The 25671-nt window shown below is 39.1% G+C and overlaps 3 protein-coding genes and 1 long non-coding RNA gene across 8 annotated transcripts; 3 read left to right on the top strand and 1 right to left on the bottom strand.

Moving 5' to 3' along the window:
* The first annotated feature begins 1032 nt into the window (after positions 1 to 1032).
* On the top strand, positions 1033 to 4743 carry fam168b (family with sequence similarity 168 member B). 4 transcript variants are annotated; one of them, XM_057322529.1, is made up of 7 exons: positions 1033 to 1165; positions 1988 to 2076; positions 2227 to 2310; positions 2535 to 2677; positions 2759 to 2936; positions 3109 to 3232; positions 3593 to 4743. In XM_057322529.1, exons 2-6 carry the CDS (start codon positions 2007 to 2009, stop codon positions 3216 to 3218), a joined length of 585 nt encoding a protein of 194 aa, XP_057178512.1. In that variant the 5' UTR covers positions 1033 to 1165; positions 1988 to 2006; the 3' UTR covers positions 3219 to 3232; positions 3593 to 4743. The 4 variants fall into 4 exon arrangements, with proteins under 4 accessions (XP_057178512.1, XP_057178510.1, XP_057178511.1 ...); XM_057322527.1 differs by having other exon boundaries at positions 2756 to 2936; XM_057322528.1 differs by having other exon boundaries at positions 2224 to 2310.
* A 2589-nt stretch (positions 4744 to 7332) lies between these two features.
* On the top strand, positions 7333 to 13512 carry cremb (cAMP responsive element modulator b). Its single transcript, XM_057322322.1, has 3 exons — positions 7333 to 8531; positions 12009 to 12159; positions 12607 to 13512. The coding sequence occupies exons 1-3, from the start codon at positions 8501 to 8503 to the stop codon at positions 12749 to 12751; spliced, it is 327 nt and encodes a 108-aa protein (XP_057178305.1). The 5' UTR covers positions 7333 to 8500; the 3' UTR covers positions 12752 to 13512.
* On the bottom strand, positions 8540 to 13903 carry LOC130546837 (uncharacterized). The gene is made up of 3 exons (XR_008961833.1): positions 13789 to 13903; positions 12052 to 12216; positions 8540 to 9840 (listed from the first exon to the last, which is right to left on the bottom strand). It is a non-coding gene; the product is annotated as an uncharacterized LOC130546837 (long non-coding RNA).
* Positions 13838 to 25561, top strand: cpne3 (copine III). 2 transcript variants are annotated; one of them, XM_057322321.1, is made up of 17 exons: positions 13838 to 14181; positions 16257 to 16397; positions 16491 to 16670; positions 16767 to 16841; positions 17718 to 17789; positions 17878 to 17958; positions 18062 to 18151; positions 20907 to 21005; positions 21090 to 21176; positions 21268 to 21327; positions 21423 to 21556; positions 21649 to 21703; positions 21781 to 21832; positions 21922 to 22055; positions 22136 to 22372; positions 22954 to 23068; positions 24462 to 24577. In XM_057322321.1, exons 2-16 carry the CDS (start codon positions 16266 to 16268, stop codon positions 23062 to 23064), a joined length of 1599 nt encoding a protein of 532 aa, XP_057178304.1. In that variant the 5' UTR covers positions 13838 to 14181; positions 16257 to 16265; the 3' UTR covers positions 23065 to 23068; positions 24462 to 24577. The 2 variants fall into 2 exon arrangements, with proteins under 2 accessions (XP_057178304.1, XP_057178303.1); XM_057322320.1 differs by lacking the exon at positions 22954 to 23068 and having other exon boundaries at positions 24462 to 25561.
* Positions 25562 to 25671: the final 110 nt, after the last annotated feature.

The raw sequence follows: 25671 nt of genomic DNA, 5'->3' as shown, positions 1-25671 counted from the left end.
ATTTTAAAAGGTTCATTACTTAACATTACTTAATACTTCACAAAACACACAAATTTCAAAGCGGAATACATTTGGCAATTATTTTCCGTACTTGACCAATAATTCTCCAAATTTGTAAAGCTTTAAATTATAATTCAGCCCTCTTTCTTTCTTTTATTTTTGTTATTTGCATTGTCTGTAATAATCGAGCTATTTGTATTAAGATCATTAATATTAAGTCCTTACATCAAATCTCCCCCTGCCGCCTGAATTTAAAATGCACTTCCCTCTACTGGAAATTGATCTACAAACATAATTTTAGTCCCCATAATATCCCTTTATGGAACTGCAGATATGTAACTCTTAGAAATAAATCTGTATTTTACAAAAACTGGTGGGAGAAAGGAATATGGTCTGTGCTTCACATATTGGATAATACTGGATGTATAACTTTGTATGAGAATTTATCTTACAAATTCAACATATATGATCAAAAACAACATGACAACATTGTCAGAGCAGTCCCTCATCCGATAATCCAGATGTCAAACAGTCCGTCTCAAAGTAATGTAATCCCTTGTTTTCCAAAGCTTTTGGTAATTGGAATTGCGATCACCACCCAATACAAAAATCCGTAAAGTTTTTGTTAAAGAGCTGTATCCTTGTTCTTCAAAAAAAAAAAAAAAGTTTTTTTCAAACGATGAAATAAAAAAATTGAGAACGAAATATCTTAAATTTCCAATTACACCTAAATTAAAGGAAGTCAATTTTAAAATCATTCACGGTATCTATCCTTCTAGAGAATCCCTATTGTGTGTTATTTTATTTTTATTTAATTATTTTTTCTCTTGTATTGTGTTATTCTGTTAATTACTGCAGTTTTTACAAAGGTATATGATAATTTATTATTTTGTTTTATTTTGTTTTGTAATGCTTGTCTGATGTCTATTTCGACATTTGCTCTTTTGTGCCAGGCCAAAAAATTTCGAATGTTCAGTTAATAAAAAAAAGCACTTCCGCCTCTTGCCAGTGGCGGAAGTGACGCACGGCGCTGCCAAGACTCTCCGTGCGTAACGTCCGCAGTCGAGCCGACGCAAGAGCGCGAGACATCATCAGACAACAGCGATATTCCCAATTAATTCAGCCGCTCAGAAGAGACGCAGTCCACACAAAATCGCCAGAAACCGTACGTACCCGTTGTCACAGCGTGATTCAAACCCGTCACTTTAGCTGCGGGTCCGTGCTGGATTATTTGGGGGGAAGACAGGAGGCGGATGGAGGAGTGGGACATGCAGTGAATTGGGATAAAGTGGGGATGCAAGATGCTGCTGTTGTTGGCCTGTAACAACGAGCCGCTGCGCTGCATCCTTCGTGCACGATGTCACGTTGATAAAAATCGTGCGTTTGAGCATCAAAACGCGATCGACTGCAATCGCGATGCTTAAAGTTCTCCTTTATCCGTGCATGTAAAATATTAATTGGTGAACCCGTAGAGTCGGTTTACAGTCGAGACTTTAGGCTAATTGAAAAACCATGCTTATGTTTCACAGGAGGTCTCGACACTGCATGCGTTTTTAAGACAGAGTTTCGTTGCATTGCATTGTGGCATCATCTATATGTTTTGAATCTCATGTCTCCGATGGATTGAACCGACACGAACGGAAAAACGTACTTATTTATAAACATTGTTTTTTTTGTGGTAGGATGTTGAATAACGCAATAAAATTATACATTTGCATTGAATTATAAATCTATAGCAACAATGACTGGCTTTGTGTTCATAGACATTACATATGATTGACAGGTGTAGTAGAGGGATGTTCCCAATGTTAATACACAGGTTGCACATGACTGATCATATTTAACCATTGGAGCTTTTAAAGATTGTTATAGCAGTTTCTACTTTTAGTTCTTTCATTTGACGCATTATAAGATGCCCTTACTACAAAGAGAAGGAAATCATCATTGAGACTGTGAAAATGTTTCTTCTGCCTTCCCCCTCCCAAAGGTGCTGTAAGATCAACATTATGAACCCTGTTTATAGCCCTGCATCATCAGGGGTTCCTTATGCCAACCCTAAAGGAATAGGATACCCAGGTAACCGGAGAACTTGCATGCAGTTGACAGGAAGCATTGACTCTTGCAGCCTCTCGATAAACGCCATTACATTCAAAACCCCACAATGTCAATGTTGTTGTTCATTGCTGTGATTTTTATTTTCTTCTCATTGAACGTCTGTCCCAGCAGCGGGGTTTCCAGTCGGTTATGCGACAGCAGCTCCAGCATACTCCCCCAGCATGTACCCTGGTGCTAACCCAGCCTTTCCCACAGGTACGGTAATACAATTTTTTCAAAAATTGGTATTAATGTTGGCCATCAGCCACTCTGCTCTTTAGCTATTTGTATTGGCATCATCCTTTAAAATTATTGGTTAACATGTAGTTTAAATATTTTGTATATGTAAAAAGCTAAACAGTGCCACATCACTTCTTGTTTTTATTTTGCACTTTGTGTCCATCATCTAGCCTAAAACAATGCCATTTCCATCCCTACAGGTTATGCTCCTGGGACCCCTTTCAAAATGTCCTGCTCCCCCACAACTGGTGCTTTACCCCCTTATTCCTCCTCACCCAACCCCTACCCTACTGCCGTCTACCCTGTGAGAAGTCCCTACCCCCAACAAAACCCCTATGCACAGGTAAGTTCGTAAAATTGAAAATCTGTGTCTTCATTTTTGAGTGCCACTGATGTAAAACATTGGTTGTTTCTTCCACAGCAGCAAGGCACTTACTACACACAGCCCCTTTACGCCGCCCCGCCCCATGTCATTCATCATACGACAGTGGTCCAGCCCAATGGCATGCCGGCAGCTATGTATGCCCCTACCATTCCTCCTCCCCGTCCTAACGGAGTCGCCATGGGAATGGTGGGAGGCACCACCATGGCGATGTCAGCTGGTGGGTCGTACGGTTATGAATACGAATGAACAAAATACATTTTCACTCGCATGGCATACCTCAAGGACATTCACAGAATTTGAGAGAACATTTTGTTTTTAAAGTGCATTTGTGATTTTAAAGTTTTGAAAGCCAGAGGAGTCATGTAAATGTGGGATGTTTTCTTCTATAGGAACGTTATTAACTACTCACTCCCCGACTGCAGTCGCACCCCACCCTTCAATGCCCACGTACCGCCCACCTACCACTCCCACCTACAGTTACGTTCCCCCGCAGTGGTGAACGCAACTGATGCCGTGAGTGCAGATCCAAGTTTTTTTTAATTGGCCTTAAAAAGCATTTGGACGATATAGACACAGAAATATCAATCATTTCGTCAGAATTAATTTACACGTCCATTTCTAGGTGATTTGGATTAGGAATATGGTTAGGTTCGCAAGTTTTATCTTCCGTTTTATTATTTAAAGCCGAACAAACTTTTTTTGCGAAAGGATTTTGCTTGAAAAGTGTATTGTGACTTCTAAAGTCCAATAAATGCCAATCGGTTTGATTTTTCAAAGTGTAGCTCAACCGTCCAAATGCTTTGGGGCTCATTGTATACAAACAGAAAATAATGAACCATCCTAGCATGAAATAATTGTCTCTATTGTCTTCAGGTCAAAAGATGGTAGATATGCATTCTCACTGTCCGGTATTTTTTTACAATTGGAGCTGACACTGTTATCAGCCAGTTGCTCTTCCTTCCAAACATAATGTGAATCCGACTCCAGCTGGCAGACGAAAGGAACCGTTGGAACGGGAAAGAAAACCTTTCCAGTTCAGCTCCATCACTTACCATTCGTCATTCATTCTACGACATATCTCGCGACCGAAGACCAGACAAGCTCTTCATACTGATATTGTGTTGTGTAGACTGTCTTGCAGTTTTTAGCTAACTCTTAAATTGGTGAAACTGGAAGGGAGTTGAAATTAGTTTTTATCTAAAAACCTATTGAATGCATGTATCTATTTAAAAGAAGAAAAACAAACAAACAAACAGTATACTACAGCGCTAAATAATTCTACCAGCTATGATGACAGATGCAGAATCATCAGCAGTAATCTCCAGCAAATGGGGGAACACCTGTACACTGTATTAAATGCAGTGTCTTAATTGTTATTTCATACAATATATTAATAACGTTAGCATTTGAAAGAAATGTTTTTTCTTTGTTAATTTCGGCTATCTGCAGTTACAGACGTGGTTCGACCTCGCTGGCTGACAGTGTTTGTTGCTGCTGGAGACGGGGCTCTTAGTGTTTGTGCCTCTGCTTCCGACGGCTGTTTTTATTTCTTTGGTTTTATCATTCGACATGCTCTCGCTGCGGTTAATCGTTGCACTAATTGCCTGTGTGTGTACATAAATTGGTTGGTTGAGCTGTATTGGTGATGAGAGCATGCTTTACTCATTTGTGTACCTCTGGTTGTTGGTTTGCCTAACATTTTAAAAGCCTGACCGAAAGATAGACATTGGAATCATTGCTAAACAGCGACGTTTTAAATGGTAAATTGTTTAAGTGGATATTAAAATAAAAACACAATTAAGTTTATTTGGTAACACTACTGGTAAACTTTGAGAAGGTGAATTTGAGTTAGTTATTATGAACCCAAAACTGCATTGCTTGTTACCTCAAGATAACACCATAACTGACTGAATTTCATTGTCTTTATACGTTGCCTATGTCACTTCGGTTAAAGAATGTTTTGTAATGTTTAATGTGTTTTTGTTTTGTATTTTCAAGACCAAAAATAAATACAATTATAAGTTCTTGTTTTTTCTTGTTTTTTTTAGCATTCACTGGCTATTATTATCAGTAACTCATATCAGCTTCTTGAGATGTTACCCTCAGCAACTTCAATCTGCAGTACTCGGTTAAATGTTGGTATATTATGAATAACATGTTAGTAACCATAGGATCATTACTCACATTTAACCATTTGTGAAGTTGTCGGGTTTTTAATTCAGTTTATCATGGCACCTTAAACACTCAAACGGGCTCGCTGCAAGGAAGACAAATAAACATAAAAATAACTTTCAGCATTTTAAACTCAAGTTAACTTTATGCAGTTGCAATGCCTTTGACCAATCAACAGAGGGCTCACTGCCCGCGAGTCAAGGGACTTTCAAACTGATTAACGTCAAGGTTTAAAATGACCGTTAGAAATACACCCTCTCGCCGCGCGCGCACTTGTCTGCTTGACTGAATTAGTTTTAACTTTTTTTTAAAGCTTTTTCAAGGTAAGAAACACGTTATTATAAAGGCGAACAAAGGAAAGTGCAACGTAAGACAAGAACACATAATACTTCTAGTCATGGGTGCCTCACTTTTCCTCAAAGACGTCTTTAATCTTATACTGCAACTGTGGATAGCAGTTGACATTTGCTTTTAATTCAAATGTTATGTAGTGTATGTATAAAGGTTTTAAGAACGTAGGCTATGTCAGAAATGCTTTATTCTTTCTCCTTCGTGTATTCCAGGATGGCTTCAGGGAATGCATGTGCACAGGTAACGTTAATGACAATAATGTATCATCGGATGATTATTTTGTTGCTAACAATTTTTACTAAGCATTCCACGACAGCATTCTATACACTATAATGATCAACTTGGCAGTATGTGATGCATGAATGCCCATCAAAAGATTAACGCCACTTTGTTTGTAGACACTACTAGGTAGCCGCTTTCCAGCTGTGACTAGGGATCACCTATCTGTTGGTCAGATGATAATGGTTAAGTCTGACATGCAGGTAATATCCCAATTCTCCCAAATGAGCTTTACTGTATAACTGAAAGAGTGTTCTCATTCAAACACAACAGGCTGTTTTTAAGGGTGGGCGTGTTAACACAGACAGCATGCTCTAAAATTGAGTGATTCCCACGACAACAGTATCTGTGGGTGACTGAGTAAGACAGTGTGGGTTGTGTGAACTGGTCACGTATGTGGCAGGTGGAAAAAAGCGTAGGAATGACCTTGTGTGGAAAATCATATGTGTGATTTAAACCTGACAGATTATTGTAGGAATTCATTACAAGTATGGACATGTGCCTGGCATTTGTGAAATAGAGAAAAAAGATTGTATTCAAACACAATACATAAGTCTACTATTGACCAAGTGAAACTTTCACTCTAAACCTAATCATCAAAACCCTTTAATTCTTTAATTTCAGGCAGCATCGGTAGTATGTAAAGATGAACAATGTGATGACCTCCCTGAGTCTCCTAATAAAGGAAAGCTGCCCAGCAGATGCACCGCATCATATCTGCAAGGCCTTCCGAACGATCCACCTGCAGAACAAATGTGTGATTCAGGATCAGGAGGTGGTCTCTATCAGACCAGTGCAGGCTCCTACAGTGAGACTTCTAACTATAATAATATTTTACTGTTTCAAATATAGCTGATTTCAAGTCAAACGTTATTAAATGTATAATGTGCACTGGCTTGTCCTGTTGTGGCTTTGAATTTATGTTATTACTCTGAAGATTCTGTCAACTGGAGCGGAAGCATCCAACTGATCCCTTCCCAGCAGACATATCAAACAATCACAATGACCAGCGGAGGAAACCTCTGTCCTGGCACTCCTATGATGCAATATGCTGTCCACTCCAGAGATGGCACTCAGACTTACATCATGCCTGACAATAAAGTAGTGGTCCAAGGTAATGACTGCAAAATATAATTTAATTAGATTATACTTTAATAGGATATAACATCATATATTGAAGGATGATATCATTTATATTGTGAAGGTTTGATTACAGGCTAAAAGTATTTTATTTGAATGGAGATGTTTTGCATCCAGCTTTTAAAGGGGTCATATTGCGCCAATACGTGTTTTTCTGTGTCTTTGGTGTGTTATAAGTTGCCCATGCATGTGTTACACAAAAGATGCATTCTATCTAAAAGCGAATGCTCACTCAGAAGCTGCCTGAAACGCCTCGTGTAAACACCCCCCCGGAAATCTACGTCAGTTCGTGGTTTGATTTGACTAAGACTGCCAAAATGTATAAGCAAGATGGGCGTTACCTGTCAGTACAATTGCGCTGGAACCTGATGTTCCAAATATGGTAAGAGGCGTTACATTTCCATCACAGGCTTGCAGTATTCCACCAATCACTACGCACTGGTTAACTGGCCAATCATAGCACACCTCGCTTTTCAGAGCGATGAGCTTTGTAAAAAATCCGTGCCTTTCAGAGAGGCGGGGCAAAGAGGAGATACAAATGTAGGGAACTTTTTCCTCGTCGAAGCAGAGACCAGGAGACGTTGGGATATCTTTCATACAGAAGTTCTCTTTATTGAGGACTCGCTGTGCGTTGCTGTAGTCATCCAAGTCTGACTTTTAGTTCAGCACAGTAGAGTTTTATACCTTTCAAGGGGGCGGGATACATAGAGGTGGAGATGATTTACACAAAGCATGCAAATGCAATACAGGAATCATACCGGAATTGTCCCAGCCAAGGTCTCATCAGCATAACAGTGTCATTCAAATGCATAGGTGCTAATCCAATCAACCTGACAGTATTGCCCATACCTTCACATTATCATAGAGACAAAGGCTTAACTGTGCCTTGAGCTTAGCATTCAGCTTTAACTTGGGACCCTGCCCAGTGGTCAGGAAGTGCATAAAGACATAAGGGTAATGTCTCAGACACCTGGGCTGCCTGACTTGATCTTCTTAGCATGTCATCATCTTTACCTCAAAATGTGAAACATAATGTACATAACTTTAACCTGGATATAACATTGTATAAATTTGTAATCCCACACAAACATGCACGGTATGTGGAAAATACAGCGTTTTTGAACCTTAAATCGTGTATACACATTGCATTACATCTAAAACAAACGATAATATTCGTTTCAGCCGTGTCATATGACCCCTTTAAATAAATGTCAAATACATACATGGGCTTATTTCACAAAACATGTACAGGATGCATTTTACCTTAAAATGACAAGGAAAAAGATTTTATACATTTAATGACATTTCAATCAATTAAGAGAATAACTTGGGGATTGTTTTTTCTCTGAAATTTCTAAATATAATTTCTAATTAGAATTCCAGAAATCTATTTTTTATTTGGAGGCGAAACATAATTACGAGGCACGAGACACGCATACTGTTGCTAAAGCCTCTCTGAAACACAGACAGGAAAGATTTGCAATTGACATCAGCACACCTTAGCAGTTAAAAACAACCATGACATTGTGTGTAATGCATCTTACTCTTGGTGAAATCAAAAAGAACTGATAATCTTACACATATGAAGCTTTTAACTTTAAGAAATAGCTGCTTCTGTAGTCTCCACTTGTCCAACTGTCTGCTTGATGTGAGAATGATGGGGGAGGAGAGAGGAGGACGGGGAGGGCTGGAGCCACTGCGTTACTGACATCAGGAGGCTAATGATGTCATAGTGATGTCAATAGCCCGGACAGTGACTACACATTTAGATTGTGGTTTGGGCAGCATTACATACTGTCATTAGAGAGATACGCAAGGCAAGCTTTTAGCTCACTATACATGGCTGTGACTGGAGATGAGACAGAATCAGGTATGGCTGCTGTTGTTTGTTTGTCATGTAGTTTTTACTAAATTTGAACTTGTTTTAAATATATTTAAAGGTTGCTTAGAGATATTATAGTGTGGTTGATATTGGTCGTATTTGCTGATGAATTTGGTTGGATAATTTCAACAGATTTGACAGATAACACGTTGAGACAAAATGTCAAATTTCAGATGTCAGACTTTTGTTTGAGACTTTTGTTTTGTTTGACACAAACAGACATGGTACAGAGAAAACTATTTTCGTATGTGTTTGTTCTCTCTTGTTTGTTAAATGAAAGCTCTGCTCAGTACACAACAGGCTAAAAGTTTGAAATTTTCACACAAGTGAAATTTTCCTTCCTGTTGAGTGCAGCACCTCGCTTGCTTTCTCTCTCTCTCTCTCTCTCTCTCTCTCTCTGAAATGCTTGAATGCGCTGCCCACTCACAGCGCAGTTGACGTCATCATGTTTCCTGGAATTGGACACCAGCAGGGAAATGTAAATGCTGAACGGCGAATAAGATGTACATTGACGTCAGTTCAGAGTCATGCTGTGATTACAGGCAGCTCCTTTTGCGAGAGATTAATCATCTTGATACACTGCCGTCAAAGAAAGCATCAAAGGCATGCAGAGAAATGTTGAAAGTACTTGCATATCTTACAGTGTACTTGTACGATTTATGAATTATTATTATGATTGTTTGATGATTGATTTAAGAAAGAAAGATAGAAAGTCTCAAAGGATGAAATTTTCTTTATGTAAGTTCTTTGTTTTCCTCCATCGCTTTCATCAGAACTGCATTGTTGTCACATGTGTTGTGTTGCACTGGGACATCAGGAGTGTAATCCAGTTTGTAACCTCACATGTACATATCAGAATCAGAAAGAGCTTTATTGTCAAGTATGTTTGCACATACAAGGAATTTGTTTTGGTGACAGGAGCATCCAGTACACAGAAACAGCAACAACAGTACACAGAGACCATAACACAATATATATGTGCATAATAAACACTTGAGATGTAGTGAGCTGTGTCGACAGACCTCCAGAGGAAATGAATTCAAAGCCTTCAGTCATTCATAGCCTACATATATCTACATGGTGATATTTATAGACATCAGACTTCAGTATGATCTCCAGATGTAGAAGTGATCGTTCACCCAAAAATAAAAAAATCGGCCATTTTTAATGGTTTCTGTGAAACACTGAAGAGATATTTTGAGAAACGCCTCAGTGGTTTAGTGTCTGTAAAATAGAAGTCAATGAGGGCCAATGTTGTTAGGTTGCTTATTTTCTTCAGAATATCTTCCTTTGTGTTCTGCAGAAGAGAGAAAGTCATACAGGTTTGGAATGACATGAGGGGGAGTAAATTATTAAATATTTTTCATTTAATAATTCACTATATCTATTTACATTAGAAAAATAATGTGTAATTGTATAAATAATAGTAGTCTATACCGCTGTGTCTTCTCAGAAAAACAAACCCAGATTAGATGTCTGAAAGAGATTAGCACTTTAAATTCTTAGCCAGATTTAGGCCTAAATGTCACCAGTAACATGCTTGTGTAGCGGTATAAGGCCATGAACACACGATGTCTTTTTTGACAAGAAAAAGTTGACAAGAGCGCTTTTTTAGTCAATAGAAAAGCTGGCAGCGTTTGTGCATGAAGGCAGCTCAGCACACAGGATTCATATAGGCAGAGTAACGGAAGTCTATTTGAATTATAAACAGAGACCGTCTTTGCAATAACCAGCCACATATTTTAAAACTACAGTACTAATTTATCGCTAGAAATGCAATCGAAAGTTATTAAAGGTGAAAAATAAACTTTAATTCATATAAAAATATGTTCAAAGCAGCGCTTCGGCCGCCATTTTATTTTTTAGAGAAGGATCCTGCTCGACCAATCACCTTCCTCGCATGTTGTTATGGAAACGACAGGTCTCACTACTCGCTTGTAGGTTTGCACGGTGTACCGGTGCTACGGTAGCATCGCGATGCTAAAGCTTCAAAATACCCACGATGCCTCTCTATTTTTGAAACGGTAGTATCGTAGTACCGTAGTTAATGTTGCATATGCGTATTGATATTTATTTGAACACTTACATCCGCCTTTTTGCGATGTTTATCTCCAAAATGAATGTGTGTTTTGAATGTCTCGGACGAGTTAATGATTCAAATTGGCGATTTGAACGAGTTGGTTAAATGATTCACTAACTCAGTGGAAAATTGACGCCACCTACTGGCCGTTTTAGTTCTGCATTTAAAGTAAGCCTAATATTTCCCTTTATAAAGACTGCTGTATCAATTCAATTTGTCCAACATTTGAATTAGTTCCTACGTGAAAAATGATCTAGTGTACTTTAGTATTTACTACAGTAAACTACTAAAACTCATAGATACTAGTGTTTTTGAGTCTTATCCTAGTAAATATTTAAGTATACTACAGTATTTATAGTATTTACAAATGACTAAATGTAAATGTATTTGCTACAATTTATCCAATTACTACAGTTAATACAACAACATATTCTAGTGCAAAGTATAATACAGTTTACTATAGTAAATACAAAATGTTTAATCTAAATCTGTGTTTTTTGTATATATTTGAATTATATGGCACAGCATCGCGATACTACTTGGTATCGAGATACTTCAGCTGGTATAGTATCGTAAGACATGTTTATGGTACCGTGACAACCCTACTCGCTTGTCATTGGTCAGCTGTCAAAAAAAGATGCTTGACGTAGGGCGTTTTCTTCAGAAAAGTTGAACTTTTTTCCACTTAAAAAGGCGCTCAGAGCTGCAGAAAATGACGCCGGCGGTGGCGTTTAAGCGCTTGTGACTTTTTTGGAAAACACGGTTTAACTCCATAGGATTATAATGTAAAACAAACGCTGGCAGCTTCAAAAAAGAAGTCAAGTGTGAACACGGCCTAATGGTGCAACAACAATGATGTATCTGTATGTGAAAGTGACCTATCTGTCAGATATGGTGACCCACATCTGAAATGTGACCTCTGCATTTAACCCATGCAGTGAGTAGTGAACACAAGCACTGCAAGTCGTGAACACACGCAGTGGGTAGCTATCACTGCAGCGCCCGGGGAGCAAGTGGGGGTTAGGTGCCTTGCAAACTTGCTCAAGGGCACCTCAGTCTTTACCCGCCGGCACTGAGAATCAAACCGAGTCTGACTCTCTAACCACTAGGCCACGACTGCCCATATGTGTGTTTATTTTAACAAAGACAACAACAAATTTCCAAAATATTCCAAAGATAGCTAATATTTAACAAAAATAATGCAACAGGTAAACTTTTTCAAAACATGTTCATATTTGAAAATATTGTGCTCTGTGGAATGCTTCTGTTCGTACTATATCTTATATATAACATGTAAAAGCATAACAGCCATCACAGTCAATAACCACACTCCTTTCATGTATTGCTTAAATATTACCGCTGAATGTGTTTGTGGGTTTTCGCAGCCCCCACTGGAGATATGTCGGCGTATCAGATTTGTTCTCCTACCTCTGGCCTTTCCCAGGAAATGGGCAGCTCACCTGGCTCTCTGCCCAGCCCTCAGCAGGTGTCCGAGGAGGCGTTACGCAAGAGGGAATTCCGTATGATGAAAAACAGGTAATAATCAGTGAACCTGCTCACAGTTCTGCCGGACTTCTCACTGTATTCTGTGGCCTAAGAACAGAAATCATTGCCATTATTTTCTTGTTAACATTTTTTTACTAACTGATTTCGTCCTCACCTCCCCACTTTTTTGTTTTTGCATATATGCAGCTTGTCAGTCTTGGTGTAGGTCGTTTCATCAGCTTTTTGCACGTGAAGCCTTGCATGTTTTGCTTGCATCTGCATACATTGATGTGCTTTCTACCTGTGATAAAGTCACTTTTATTATCACAGCATCATGCTTGTTCCATCTTGAACGTAAAAAAAGTACTCTTCATTTATCTTTTGGATTGAGCATGCGACTTTTACAAGCTCGCTTTGATTGAGTCTCAAGCAATGAGACCTGTAAACAGAATATAAGATTGATTCCTGCTTACAGAGTTTCTCTGTTGTCGCTTCCAGGGAAGCTGCCCGGGAATGCCGTCGGAAGAAGAAAGAATATGTCAAATGTCTCGAAAACCGAGTCGCTGTTCTTGAAAAACAAAACAAGACTCTCATTGAAGAACTCAAGGCCCTGAAAGTCCTGTACAGTCACAAAACCGAATAGCACAATAGATTTAAGTTCACACAGTAGAGGTTTTGTCGTGTACAGATTATTTGACACAAGGTGGCAAGCAAGCTTTTCACGCAATGTCAAGCCACCGTTCATAACAGTCGAATATGGTGACAGCTGCATGGTCGTGTCGTCTGTCATGTTGAAGATTGAGACGTGTGTTTGCTGGTGGCCCAAGAGTGCTCAAAACCAGTGAATGTGGTGTGTTGCTTGTGTGCTTGTGCTTTCGCAGGGAGGCAGCCAAAGAATGCAGGCGCAGAAAGAAGCAGTATGTGGAGCACTTAGAGACTAGCCTCACCATGATGGAGAACCAAAACAAGAAGCTGACAAGAGAGCTGGAGTATCTCAAGAAAATGTACATTTTAAAACCCCATTCCTGCTAGTGGCACACCAGACTGCTGCTCTCACTGCCTTTAATCTGTTCCGTCATGTGCGTTTTATATCTTCTGTAAAACATGAATTTGTTGTCCAGCACAAGTCTGTCTATGCTTATTTCAAAAAGTATTTTTATAATGAAATTTGATGACTTAGAAAACAAATTACATTAAGAGTTATTTAGTGGCATTTTCAACCTGATTTAAGGTGAAGTTATGCAGTCATTGTTCACACACCACCAAAATGTATATATATATGAATAAATAAAATTGTTTTACGCTGACTTGATTTAGAACTGATTACAATCTCTTTGTGTTTATGCTTGTCGAACAGGATACATTTTAAGTTCAGCTGTGCTGAGGAATGATTTACCCAAATGTCTCAGAATGATAAAACATTGTCTGTAACGTAAATTACTTTCTTTATAAATTGCAGTTATTTGCAGTTTCAATAGACTATTAGCACAGGTTTATCTATTAACTGAAAGATATACTGTGCTTTTGTGTTGTTCAAATAGGAACCTCACTTAATAATAATGCTATTTACTATTTCTACATCCTAAAGATGTTTTGTGTTTGAGCAAGAAAACTTTTTATATATACATAAACATTTATTCCTGTAATGCTCAATGTTTTAATACAAAGTGTTTTTCTTACATTTCATTCTCACATTCAAAACATTGAGGAATGATGTCATTCGTTGATGTAAAGCCAGGTGTATGGTACAGTTGTGGCCACATTGCGCTTAATTTTCCGCAGAGATCCTCCCATTGATTGTAGCTGTCATGTGTAGTCACTTCCCCCACTGCGCATGCGTGGGCCACTACGCAGTACTCACCAGCGGGCGGGCGACCCAACGTCCCCTTTACCCAAGATCTAGATCTAAACAAACAGGAATAAGGATTTTACGCTTTGTGGTCGCTTCCTTACTTCATATATAACACGATTACACAGCCGTTTCAACACTAAGAGACAGTCAGGAACAGATCAAAGAAATCAAAACAAACCGAAACTACTTGGTTACGCAGTGAGAGACTAATAACTACTAAGGTGAGTTGTTCCGTTTAGTTTTAGTTTATATCGTGAAAATCTCAACGCTACATTGTAACCGTTTTTGCGCAGTTGACGCATTGTTTCCATAGCTGCTTGCGTATTATATAACGTCATGGTGGTGAGATGATTGCATCTGTGACTAAAACAACGGCGCGCTAAACTTTGGACTGTGTTTCTGGGTCATTTAAGTGTGAATTGTAACAGTTGTGTAGTGTAGTTTACTTACTTACTTTCATGCAGATGGGCGTGTTGTTGAGCAGTGTTTGTGTGGGAGGAGCAATAGAGAGTATTGAATGGAAACTTTGCTGTCATCGTCACGTCAGACCATTTAACCATAGATTAAAAAGACTTTTAACAGATACTTTAAACAAAATAAAATAAATTGGTTGTTATATACCCTGGTACTAGGGATGCACGATAAATTATCGGCCATAACGGTATCGGCCGATAAATGGTCATTTTTAATGTTATCGGTATTGGCCGATAATCAAATTTAGGCCGATATATTATAGCCGATAAATTATGAATCATTTCGTCTGGTTGAACCACTTCAGCTGCACACTGCTCAAAGTTAAAATCCAGTACAGTACTGTCTTTCTGTCATGATCGTTCACTTACTGCTATTAGCAAAACAAAATGTAGTATGTAGATATTTATGAATGTGTAAATCATAAGAACAAACACATACTGTTTGAATCAGACGGCTGTCTGAATGCTTTCTGTCTGGAGACCTGTTGGACTTGTGGCTATTGAGAACACCTTTCTGGGTTGCTCTGGAAGAACGTCTTTAATTTGTTTATTAGATAGACATTATACCAGAAAAGTTTAAAAGTTAAAGAATCTTTAATTAGTGTAAAGTAGGCTTGGCTCATGATTTTCAGGAGAAAAATAGAATGTTCAGTCTCAGAAAATGTTAAATTAATATTTAGGTGCTGTATATCGGCCAATATATCGGTTATCGGCTTCCAATGTTCAAGAATGATCGTTTATCGTTATCGGCCAAAATTGACATATCTGTGCATCCCTACCTGGTACTAATGGTATTTTCACATATACATGGTGTTTACACTGTACTCTGTTTACAGAGAACACTGCAGTGTTGTACCAGCAAAGACAGCGGAATGTGTTGTTAAATCTACAATATACTGAACATACTCAGTATCGAACTGAATAAAGGAACAAACACATTTGACATGACTGCAGCGCATTAGCACAAAAAGCTAGGTCCCTGACACATGCCTGTAGAATCTGTGAGTTTAATTTGTGTAATGTCACAGGTTATATAATATACTAAATTTCAACGGATTGCATATAAAAAGTAATGATTATCCAATGTGATTTAATTTTTTTTTTAAATGTTTTAAAAGTTTAAATTGGCTTACAAGTAAAACATTACGAGTAAAATTGGTTTTTTTCTTCAATTCAAGGTTTCGTTTTGAGCAGGATAGTTGTCCCCCAAAATGATCACTAATCATCATGATGACTTTAAATGAAATAAAACAACATAAAGCCAGACAACATAAAAACAATTTAAACTATATTGATTCCAAATCATGTCAACAACATACACAGCATTCCTGTAGCTCCGTTGGTGGAGCATTGTGGTCATGGGTTTGAATCCCACAAGACACACACCTACTGAAATAAATACCTTGAATGCTCTGTAGCTTTGTATCAAAGCATCTGCCAAATGCATAAATGTAATACTAGTAATACCTATTCCTATTCTTTAACAGAACCGGTCTGATTCATCAAAATGTGTTTTGACAGGTTTGGACAATTAAACAAAAAGGAACCGTGAGAAGCTTACTTTTCTTATCTTAAATTCGATCTACTTAACCTGTTAACAGGTTAAAGTAAAAACACTTCCGAATTTTCAACCACATTGTCTGCACTACTTATGCAGAATAATGAGTAGAAATGGAGAAAATATAACAACATGTAAATAGTCACAGCATGCATTGTTATGGAGTGTGTCTGGTTCATAGTTTTGGTAAACCTCTCTTATGATACATACCCTTGGAGTTCCCATGGCACAGTCATTATACTGTATAATGTTTCCATGTCAAAAGCTCAGTCCAATGGCGACACCATGCGTGACCAAGGTGGAGCTGACGGTCTCCTGTGAAAATCTGTTGGACATGGATGTGGGCTCCAAGTCTGACCCTCTGTGTGTCCTTCTCATGAATACATCTGGAAACCAATGGTTCGAGGTCAGTTCCCTTGACCTGCTGCTGTGCACATATAAAATGTGGAATGATGTGGAAATGTGGAAAAAAGAGTGAAATGTAATTTGTTTTTCATAGGTCGATCGCACAGAGAGGGTTAAGAATTGCCTGAACCCCAAATTTGCCAAGAAGTTTATCGTGGATTACTACTTTGAACTGGTTCAGAAGCTCCGATTCAGCATTTACGATATTGACAATAAAACCATTGATTTGAATGACGATGATTTTCTGGGGGAGTTGGAATGTTCGTTGGGTCAAGTAAGAAAATCTGATTGGGAATTTGAGATTCAAGGTTAAAACGCTTTTCAACGTGTATGAAGTAATTCAATGTTTTTTTTGACAACATCTCCACAGGTTGTCTCTAGCAGCAAGCTGACGAGACCCTTGGTTCTGAAGAACAAAAAACCTGCAGGAAAGGGAACTATTACGGTAAATGTTCGTAATATTAAAAAAGAATAAACATTAAATGACCCCACAAAATGATTTAAAGACAAGTGTCTTGATAGTGCCCTGATAGCACACATACATCTGGAAGACATCTATTTGATGTCTGCATTTACATCCGCAATACACCTCAAGACGTTGTTTGCTCATCTGCAATATGTCTCGGAGACGTCTGCTGTCAGATCTGACACATCTAGATGATGTCTATGATTTTGAATGGATGTAAAACGGGTCTTTCTAAGATGTTTAGCAGATGTTTTTACACAGCAGATGCTTTCTGGATCTCCAGATCTTTAGCATACGTCTTACAGACATACATGTGCTAGCTGGGCGGATAACACAGATACATCTGGGAGACGTCTATTTGATGTCTGCATTTACATCTGCAAGACGTACATTTTTATGTGCTATCTGGTGCAATAATTTAACATTTGCTAAATGCCATTGCTAGCTGATGTGCTAGAAAGCATTAATAGGACCGATTTTTTTATTCAAAACCTGTGTACGACTCTTTCTTCTGTGGAAGACAAAAGAAGATATTTTGAAGAATGTGTCAGCAGCATTGTGTCCATTCAATGGAAGTCAATGGGGGCCAGTGTTGTTTGGTTACTTACATTCTTTAAAATATCCTCTTTTGTGTTCTGCAGAAGAAAGAAAGTCATACAGTTTTGAAATGACATGAGGGTGAAAAAATAATAATTTTTTTAGTTTGGGTGAAACGGTAAAAAAATAAAAAGTTAATCATTTCAGTCACTTAGCACAGATGGCCTGACAGACACTGACTAACTTGAATTTCATTGTGTTTCTTAAAAGAAATCATCACACAAAGAATATCGGTCAGTATTTTCTGTCTGTTTTCAGATCAGTGCTGAGGAAATCAAGGACAACAGAGTTGTGAATTTTGAGGTCGAGGCCAGAAAACTGGATAATAAGGTGAAACCACGGAAGGCATAATTTGTTTGTTGGAAATATTTTACAAGTGTAGAATTCAGACAATGTCAAAACCTGAGCTTTGTTGCAGGATTTCTTTGGAAAGTCAGACCCCTACCTGGAATTTTACAGACAAACGGAAACAGGCTGGCAGCTCGCTCATAGAACAGAGGTGTGGTTCTGCTCCAACAAACACCTGCAGGTTGCTTAACCCATCGAAATGCTAATGCTTGTTATTGTTTTGTTGTGAACATGGTTTATCTTTTTATTATCAGGTGGTGAAAAACAACTTGAACCCTTGCTGGAGACCATTCAAAATCTCTCTTCAGTCTCTCTGTGGAGGGAACATGGAGAAACCAATCAAGGTGTGGTTTCATAACGAGCATGCCTATGGTTTATTGGATGCTTTGAAAAGTATTTAAAAATAGAAATAGGCTTTCTCATGCTAACCGGCAAATGCTGGCCTCTTCTATTAACAATCACTTATTGTTCTTGCTCTGGCCTGCGGAGGCTGTAAAACTCTGACTCGCTTTGGGTTGTGAGGGCGGTTTCTGTGGCTTACAACCAGCATTCATGACTTTGTGATTTTTCTGCTAAAGCATCTTTAAAGGCAACTCACTGTTGGGGAAAAGAACAGGTATTTTTCACCAGAGTGTGTGTTTCATTTATTAACTTGTGTGTCATCGAATAGCTGGTGTGTCCTTCACAGTTCAGTAGAAGGGAGCTATTCTTTCAGACTTTCAGGGTTTCTGAATGAGGTCATTATTAACCGTTTCACACGTTAACTCTTTAACTACTAGGGTCTTTCTTAGGAAAACAATGCCATTATTGCTTGAACGAATATAGATTCAAATGAAATAAAATTGAATTTACGTGCAAGTAAATTATTTGTAAAGTCAAGGTTTGCAGTTCCCGGATGAACCTGTGCTGTTAGTTTTAGCGGCTCTTATCTGGGAAAACCTTGACCAAATAGACACATTTAATGTGTTTATATTGACTAATTCCCATTTCCACCAATTTTTATTTAAATATGAAAAAATTTCAATGCATAATTTGAATGCATTCTGTCAGTGTTCTTCAGATTTGTTGTATTTGTTTTAAAAATGTTTATTACTATAATATGATTTAATACTATAATAATATATTGTATTTAATATACATTTTCCCAAATAAATATGAATGTACAGTATATTATAATTAAATATACATTAAAATATTGCTGAATATTAATAGAAGTCAAATTAAAATATTGATTTACATTATTAACATTCACACTGACTAATATAATTAAATTAAAAAATATGATTAGATTAAATAATATAATATATTTATTAATATACATTAAAATACAACTGAATATTAATTGAAGTCAAATTTAAATATTGATCATACATTATTTATATGCACATTGACTAAACAATCCGGTTATAAAAAATAAACATTTAAAAATGAATTAATGAATGTAACAAGGTTCAATAGAAGGGAAGGAAGGAGGCGGGAACCGGCGAACATTTAACAAACTTTAATACAAAATAAACAAACAATAATTCAGCAAATAAAAGGCCGGCAGCCACCTCACGGTCGACTGCCGGCCACACGCACATAAACAAACTTAACTTCCGGGCCCGGTCCTCTCTCGTCGGCAGTCCCGTCGCTCGTCCTCTTATGCTCCCTAGCTCCCCGTGAGGCATGCGGGACCGGTGCGCGTACAGCTGATACTCATTATCACTCACGCCACCGGCCCCGCCTTCCTGCCCCACGGCTCTCGTCCCGCCTTCCTCGCTACATACCCCCATCGCCCCTCACAGGCCGGGGGGTACCACCGCGCCTGTGCTTACTCCCCCCGGGGGGCCCCCCCTTGAGAGCCCCAGCGCCTGGGGGTACGCACCGACGAGACGAGAGAACGGAGCCGGGAGCACCCCGAGCGACAGGGACGAGAGAGGGGAGAGAGAAAAAAAAAATAGTCCGGTTCCCCGACACGCCGTCGCTCGGTCCTCAGCCAGCCGAGAGGCTCTTCCTCGCGGTGCTATGCTGTGGTGCTGGACGTTCGGTGGACGGCCCGATCCTCCTCCGCCTCCTGGCGGCCGGCGATGGCTTCTGGCTGAGGGCAGCCGGCACTCCCGAGCTCCCTCCATGGCCGCCATCCCACCTCGTCCCAGGAGCACGGCCGCGGGCTCTCCGTCCCCACCGAATCCTCTTCGATCCAGCACCACGATCTCGGGCAACCGCTGGCGGACGCCCTCGTCCGCGCTGCCCGAACTCCTCAGCACCGCGAGGCCGCTCGGCGGCGAGGGCTCCTCGGCAGCATGTCCCTCCTTCCTCCCGGGTTTCGGCACCAATGTAACAAGGTTCAATAGAAGGGAAGGAAGGAGGCGGGAACCGGCGAACATTTAACAAACTTTAATACAAAATAAACAAACAATAATTCAGCAAATAAAAGGCCGGCAGCCACCTCACGGTCGACTGCCGGCCACACGCACATAAACAAACTTAACTTCCGGGCCCGGTCCTCTCTCGTCGGCAGTCCCGTCGCTCGTCCTCTTATGCTCCCTAGCTCCCCGTGAGGCATGCGGGACCGGTGCGCGTACAGCTGATACTCATTATCACTCACGCCACCGGCCCCGCCTTCCTGCCCCACGGCTCTCGTCCCGCCTTCCTGCTACAATGAATAAATAAATATTAATAATATATTATAATATATAAATAAATAAGATTAACTACAAATAAATTAGATTAAAATATTTTTGTAACTAGACACTGAAAAGTGTAAAACGTATCAAACAGCGTGACATTCCAGTGTTGTGTTAATTCTGTGAGGAATATGACAGGCACATGTGGCATTGAGTGAGAAAGAACCCCATAGTATAGTTTTGCTCAAATGTTCTTTAAACGTTCCAATATTCCGCAATCATCCATTCCTTCATTCCAAGTTCTGATATGCTGTCTGATATCTGTGTGGTGTCTGTGGTGAAGAGACTCGTCATAGATCTGTGGTTATCTATGGTTCTTCATTTGGTGGGCTGTTTTGCATGACCCCGTTCTCTCTCTCTCTCCCTTTCTCTTCCTTCTAACTTGTATCCTCACCTCGTGCTGTTTTTAACCTTTTTTCAACCTCTTTAGGTTGAATGTTATGATTATGACAGCGATGGATCTCATGATTTGATAGGGATTTTTGAGACCAATATGAAACGCCTTCAGGAGGCTTCCCGCACCTCTCCGGTGAGATACCGCCGAACATATTTGATTTCAGCACCGTGAAGGGGATCGATGTCTGAACTAATAAAGTTGATTTGTGTCCTGCAGGCTGAGTTTGAATGTATAAACAGTAAGAAAAAGCAGAAGAAGAAACATTATAAGAACTCTGGAGTCGTGAGTGTGAAAGTTTGTCAGGTACCATGTTGCATTCACATAGATTTCATTCACGTGAATTCGTTCCTTTTAAGTTTCATGTTCCTGGACGCGGTCGTGTTTATTTTCTCAGATTGTCCGAGAATACACCTTCCTGGACTACATCATGGGTGGGTGCCAGATAAACTTCACAGTAAGTTCTGCGTTCGACTGTAAAGTCCACGTTTATATATATATTGTTTTATTAAGACCCATGTGGTCGACTGACTCCTCGTGTCTCTGCCGTAGGTTGGCGTGGACTTCACGGGGTCAAATGGTGACCCCAAGTCACCCGATTCTTTACACTACATCAGTCCTCAAGGTGTGAACGAATATCTGTCAGCCATCTGGTCAGTTGGCCTTGTGGTCCAAGACTATGACAGGTAAAAACCTTTGTATTCATTTTACAATACAATCTCAGTACTTTATGTGTAATATGCAGTATGACTCATACATTTCCATAATTCCTTTGCAGTGACAAAATGTTTCCTGCTTTTGGCTTTGGTGCCCAGATTCCACCAAACTGGCAGGTGATTACAAATATAATACAAATCGGCTTGCATGTAAGAGACAAAAACAGCGTTTCTGACAGCGTTATGTTTTCTAGGTGTCCCATGAGTTCCCTCTCAATTTCAATCCGTCAAATCCATACTGCGCAGGTACGTTACAATAAAAATATCAGTTTACCCATCCATCGCCCAGAAACAGTGAGGGCGTGTGACAGGAAGTTGTAATTCTCCTCCCACAGGTGTAGAAGGTGTGGTGCAGGCCTACAGGTTGTGCCTTCCACAGGTCAAACTTTACGGCCCTACAAACTTCGCCCCCATTATCAATCACATGGCGCGGTTTGCACAACAGGCTTTACAGGACAACAAAGCATCGGTAAGGAACATTCCCTCCAAAATGATGGATGCGATTCACTGTTGGTTGGATCGATCTTTGACTCCGCCCCCGTGTTCCAGCAATACTACGTTCTGTTGATCATCACGGACGGAGTGATCACAGACATGGATCAGACCCGCGCTGCGATTGTCGCGGCTTCCCGCTTACCCATGTCTATAATCATCGTTGGCGTGGGGAAAGCTGACTTCACAGACATGGAGATTCTGGACGGAGACGACGGGCGGCTGAAGTCCATCACGGGAGAGCCAGCCATACGTGACATCGTGCAGTTTGTGCCGTTCAGAAAGTTCCAGAACGTGAGTATTGAAGAGCTTTTAAAGTGGACACAAACTTTCTTTTGGCTTTGGTTTTCTCTCTGGGGTTCATCTCTAGATGTTGTTTTGCTTGTTTTAATCCTCTACATCGCTGTAGTTTCGTTTAGAATTCTTTTATTTCGTTAGTTCATTTTTTTTGCTTATAATGTACCGCAGTGACCAAAAGTGACGTCAGGAGAGCATATTCGTATTATACATTATTTGATTTAATGCCACCTAAGGTTAGATTAAACCATTAAAATATGCAACATATGTACAAAATGTTATTTAATTTAATACATGTACAACACAATTGAATAAAGACAAATACCGTATGTCAATTTTGGACACTACTGTATGTATATGTTTACGTTCTTAAGATGTAAACATATACGCTGTGTTTTTATTTCAAACGTTTTTTTGCACATTCATGCTGGTCAGTATTGTGACCAGATCCTGAGCATTGCAGAACACAACACATTGTATGTATTGCTTGTTTTTGTGAGGCGTTTTTAGCCTCAGACGGTCCACGTGCCTTTAGCGTGTAGCTTCTCACCTGTCCCTTTGTGTCCATTTCATTGCAGGCCCCCAGGGAAATGCTTGCCCAGTGTGTACTGGCAGAATTACCACAACAAGTCACATCCTACTTCAGATATAAAAACCTGTCGCCTCCTCACGAGCCCAAATATTCATAGACATGTAGGCTTCAAATCGATTCTCCTCTCATTTTCTGCACTTTGCGTCTGTCTCATGTGTTTATAATATGCAAATGCGGCAAAAATTCAACTTAACAGATCATTTTTTATTAAAATTGAAGGCTGTCAGCAGCAGGTTTGAGTTGCCGCCTTGTATTTTCATGGGCATGTTAATAGCATCACAGTCTGAGACAGGAAGAATGGTTGTCATGAAATTTAGAGAGGAGGAAAAAGGCTTTCGTAAGGCCTGAGGATGTTTTAATAACGTCAAAATTGCTGTAGTTATGAGGCGTTTGGACATTCTGTGCAGAACTATTCATGTCAGCAGAATTGAAAATTATTTGTTTCTATGGCAACGCTTATAATGCCAAAATGGATCTGTGTGTTTTAAGTGAGTGGGTAGTTATGCCCTTAATTTGACTTTTATAATTTCTTGATTTACACAATATAATACTTTATATCAGCCATATTATAAGATTAGAATCAGTAACTTATAATTACAGTAATTCTGACGTGACAATAATACAGCACATGTTTTTATGACTGTAACATTAGAGGGAAAGTTCACCCAAAAGTGGAAAATCCTTCATCATTTACTCACCCTCGTGTCATTCCAAACCAGTGTGACTGTCTTTCTTCTGCATAACACAAAATACATTTTAAAGAACGATGGTAACTGTTAAATTTCTGGTTCCTTATGAACACTAAATTTCTTTCTGTGTTTTGGATCACCAGTAAAATCAAATCATAAATAGGTTGGATGTTGTGAGAGAATTCTTCTGCAGATCTGGGAGCACAAAAACAAGACACAGAGAGGCATCAAGCTTTTGAACTCATTTATTTTAGAAACTACAAGTCTTTATATACGGTGCCAAAAGACATCTGGCAGGTTTCATATGTCCAGGGATTCACAGAATGACCAAATAAGGTATAGCAGTTCGGACAAAGAATGTTTAGCTTAGAAGGAATCCCCTCCTTCCATGAATAGCCAGAAGGAATCCCTTGCTCCTATATAGCTAGCAATGTATTCAGTGAGCTTAACAACTTCACAATTCTTTATTTTGTGGGCTTGTATTAATTTATGCGGAAATTAAATCTAACAGTAACCAAATAACATAGATCCCCATTGACTTCCATTGTATGGACACAAAACCACTGAGACATCGAAATATCGTCTTTTGTGTTACATGGTAGTAAGAGTCATATACAGGTTTTGAATGACTTGAGGATGAAAAAATGATGACTGAATTTTTATTTTTGGGTGAACTATCCCTTAAAGTATGTACTGTAGATTCTCTCCTCCTGCCACCCCCCACCGCAATCCTCCACAGTCTTTTCTGCTGCTCAAAATAAAAATATGATGAATAACACTGTTCTCTCTCCCTCCCTTTCTGTAGTCTCCTAAAGAGGCGCTCGCTCAATGCGTTCTCGCGGAGGTTCCTGGTCAGGTCGTCACTTTCTTTAACATGATGAAGTTTCCTCCTCCAAACTCAAATACTCCTGTAGCCGTTCCAGAGGGAAAGACAAAGAACTGAGTGACTGGACATGTATTGCATCTCTCCTCCTAACCTAACATTATGCCAAGTTATGACAATGTACAGTCAGCCAGCCAAAAAAAAAAAAAACAGGCGTGGTGATGAGATTTTATTTTGAAAAAGCTTTTCAAATCATTTTACATTTCTTTTTATGTTTTTTGTTTTTACTATATGGGTTTTTTAAACTCTATACTGGGCTAAGTGGGGATCACAGTATTCTAAATGAGTAAGAAATTACCATTCAGATTCAGATATCAAAAAAGCCTTGAGGAAATATCGTTAGTGTTGCAGGGGAGATGGGCAGTACGAAATTAAATTAGGTTTTTTTTTATATATAAATCCAGTGTCATTTTCATTCCCTTTTACATGTTTACAGGTCAGCATTATGATGCAATGTTTTTTTCTATCATGTCATCATCTTACATCATGTTTTTATATCCATGTATAATTGTAAACCGTGCCTGATTGATCATATATCTTGGGCACATAATATGGGTCATGTCAATGTGCTCGTGTTTTTACTTCACAGTTCTTTTCGCAGTACAGAAACTTGCACACTTATTTACGAACATTATTTGGCAGCTGCATACATGCCGAGTTTAACTTTTGACCAGAATGCATGTTAAACCACACACTACGAGATACAGCTTTGATTCATCTCAGAGGTTTGTGCATACGGATGAAAGCCATAAGATAAATGAGGTTTATAATTACCTGTTAGTAGTAGTCATGTTGTGCCTAAATACAAACTAATATGAACAGATGAACTTTTCATCAGTATTATCTTTGTTAAAAATGTAGTTTTTTAAATTCATGTATGCACATTTAATCTTTACATCACGACCAGCTCATAATCCCTGCGCTTACATTAGAAAATCTAAATTTTGTTCACATTCTAGCGTGTTATTTAGTCTTTGTATCATGCTTTGTGCCAAAAATAAAACATGAAACACCTGCATTAATGTTGTGTATTATTATTATTATTGTGCCCATTCATTTAAAAATAAAAGACAAAAAAGGTTACACAATAAACATTTTATTTCAATATTAAAAACGCACACCTATTTACAGG

The sequence above is a fragment of the Triplophysa rosa genome, linkage group LG23, assembly GCF_024868665.1.
Source record: "Triplophysa rosa linkage group LG23, Trosa_1v2, whole genome shotgun sequence".
Classification (NCBI taxonomy): Eukaryota; Metazoa; Chordata; class Actinopteri; order Cypriniformes; family Nemacheilidae; genus Triplophysa; species Triplophysa rosa.
The sequence above is the reverse complement of the archived record's forward strand: the minus strand, read 5'-3'. Positions and strand labels throughout refer to the sequence as shown.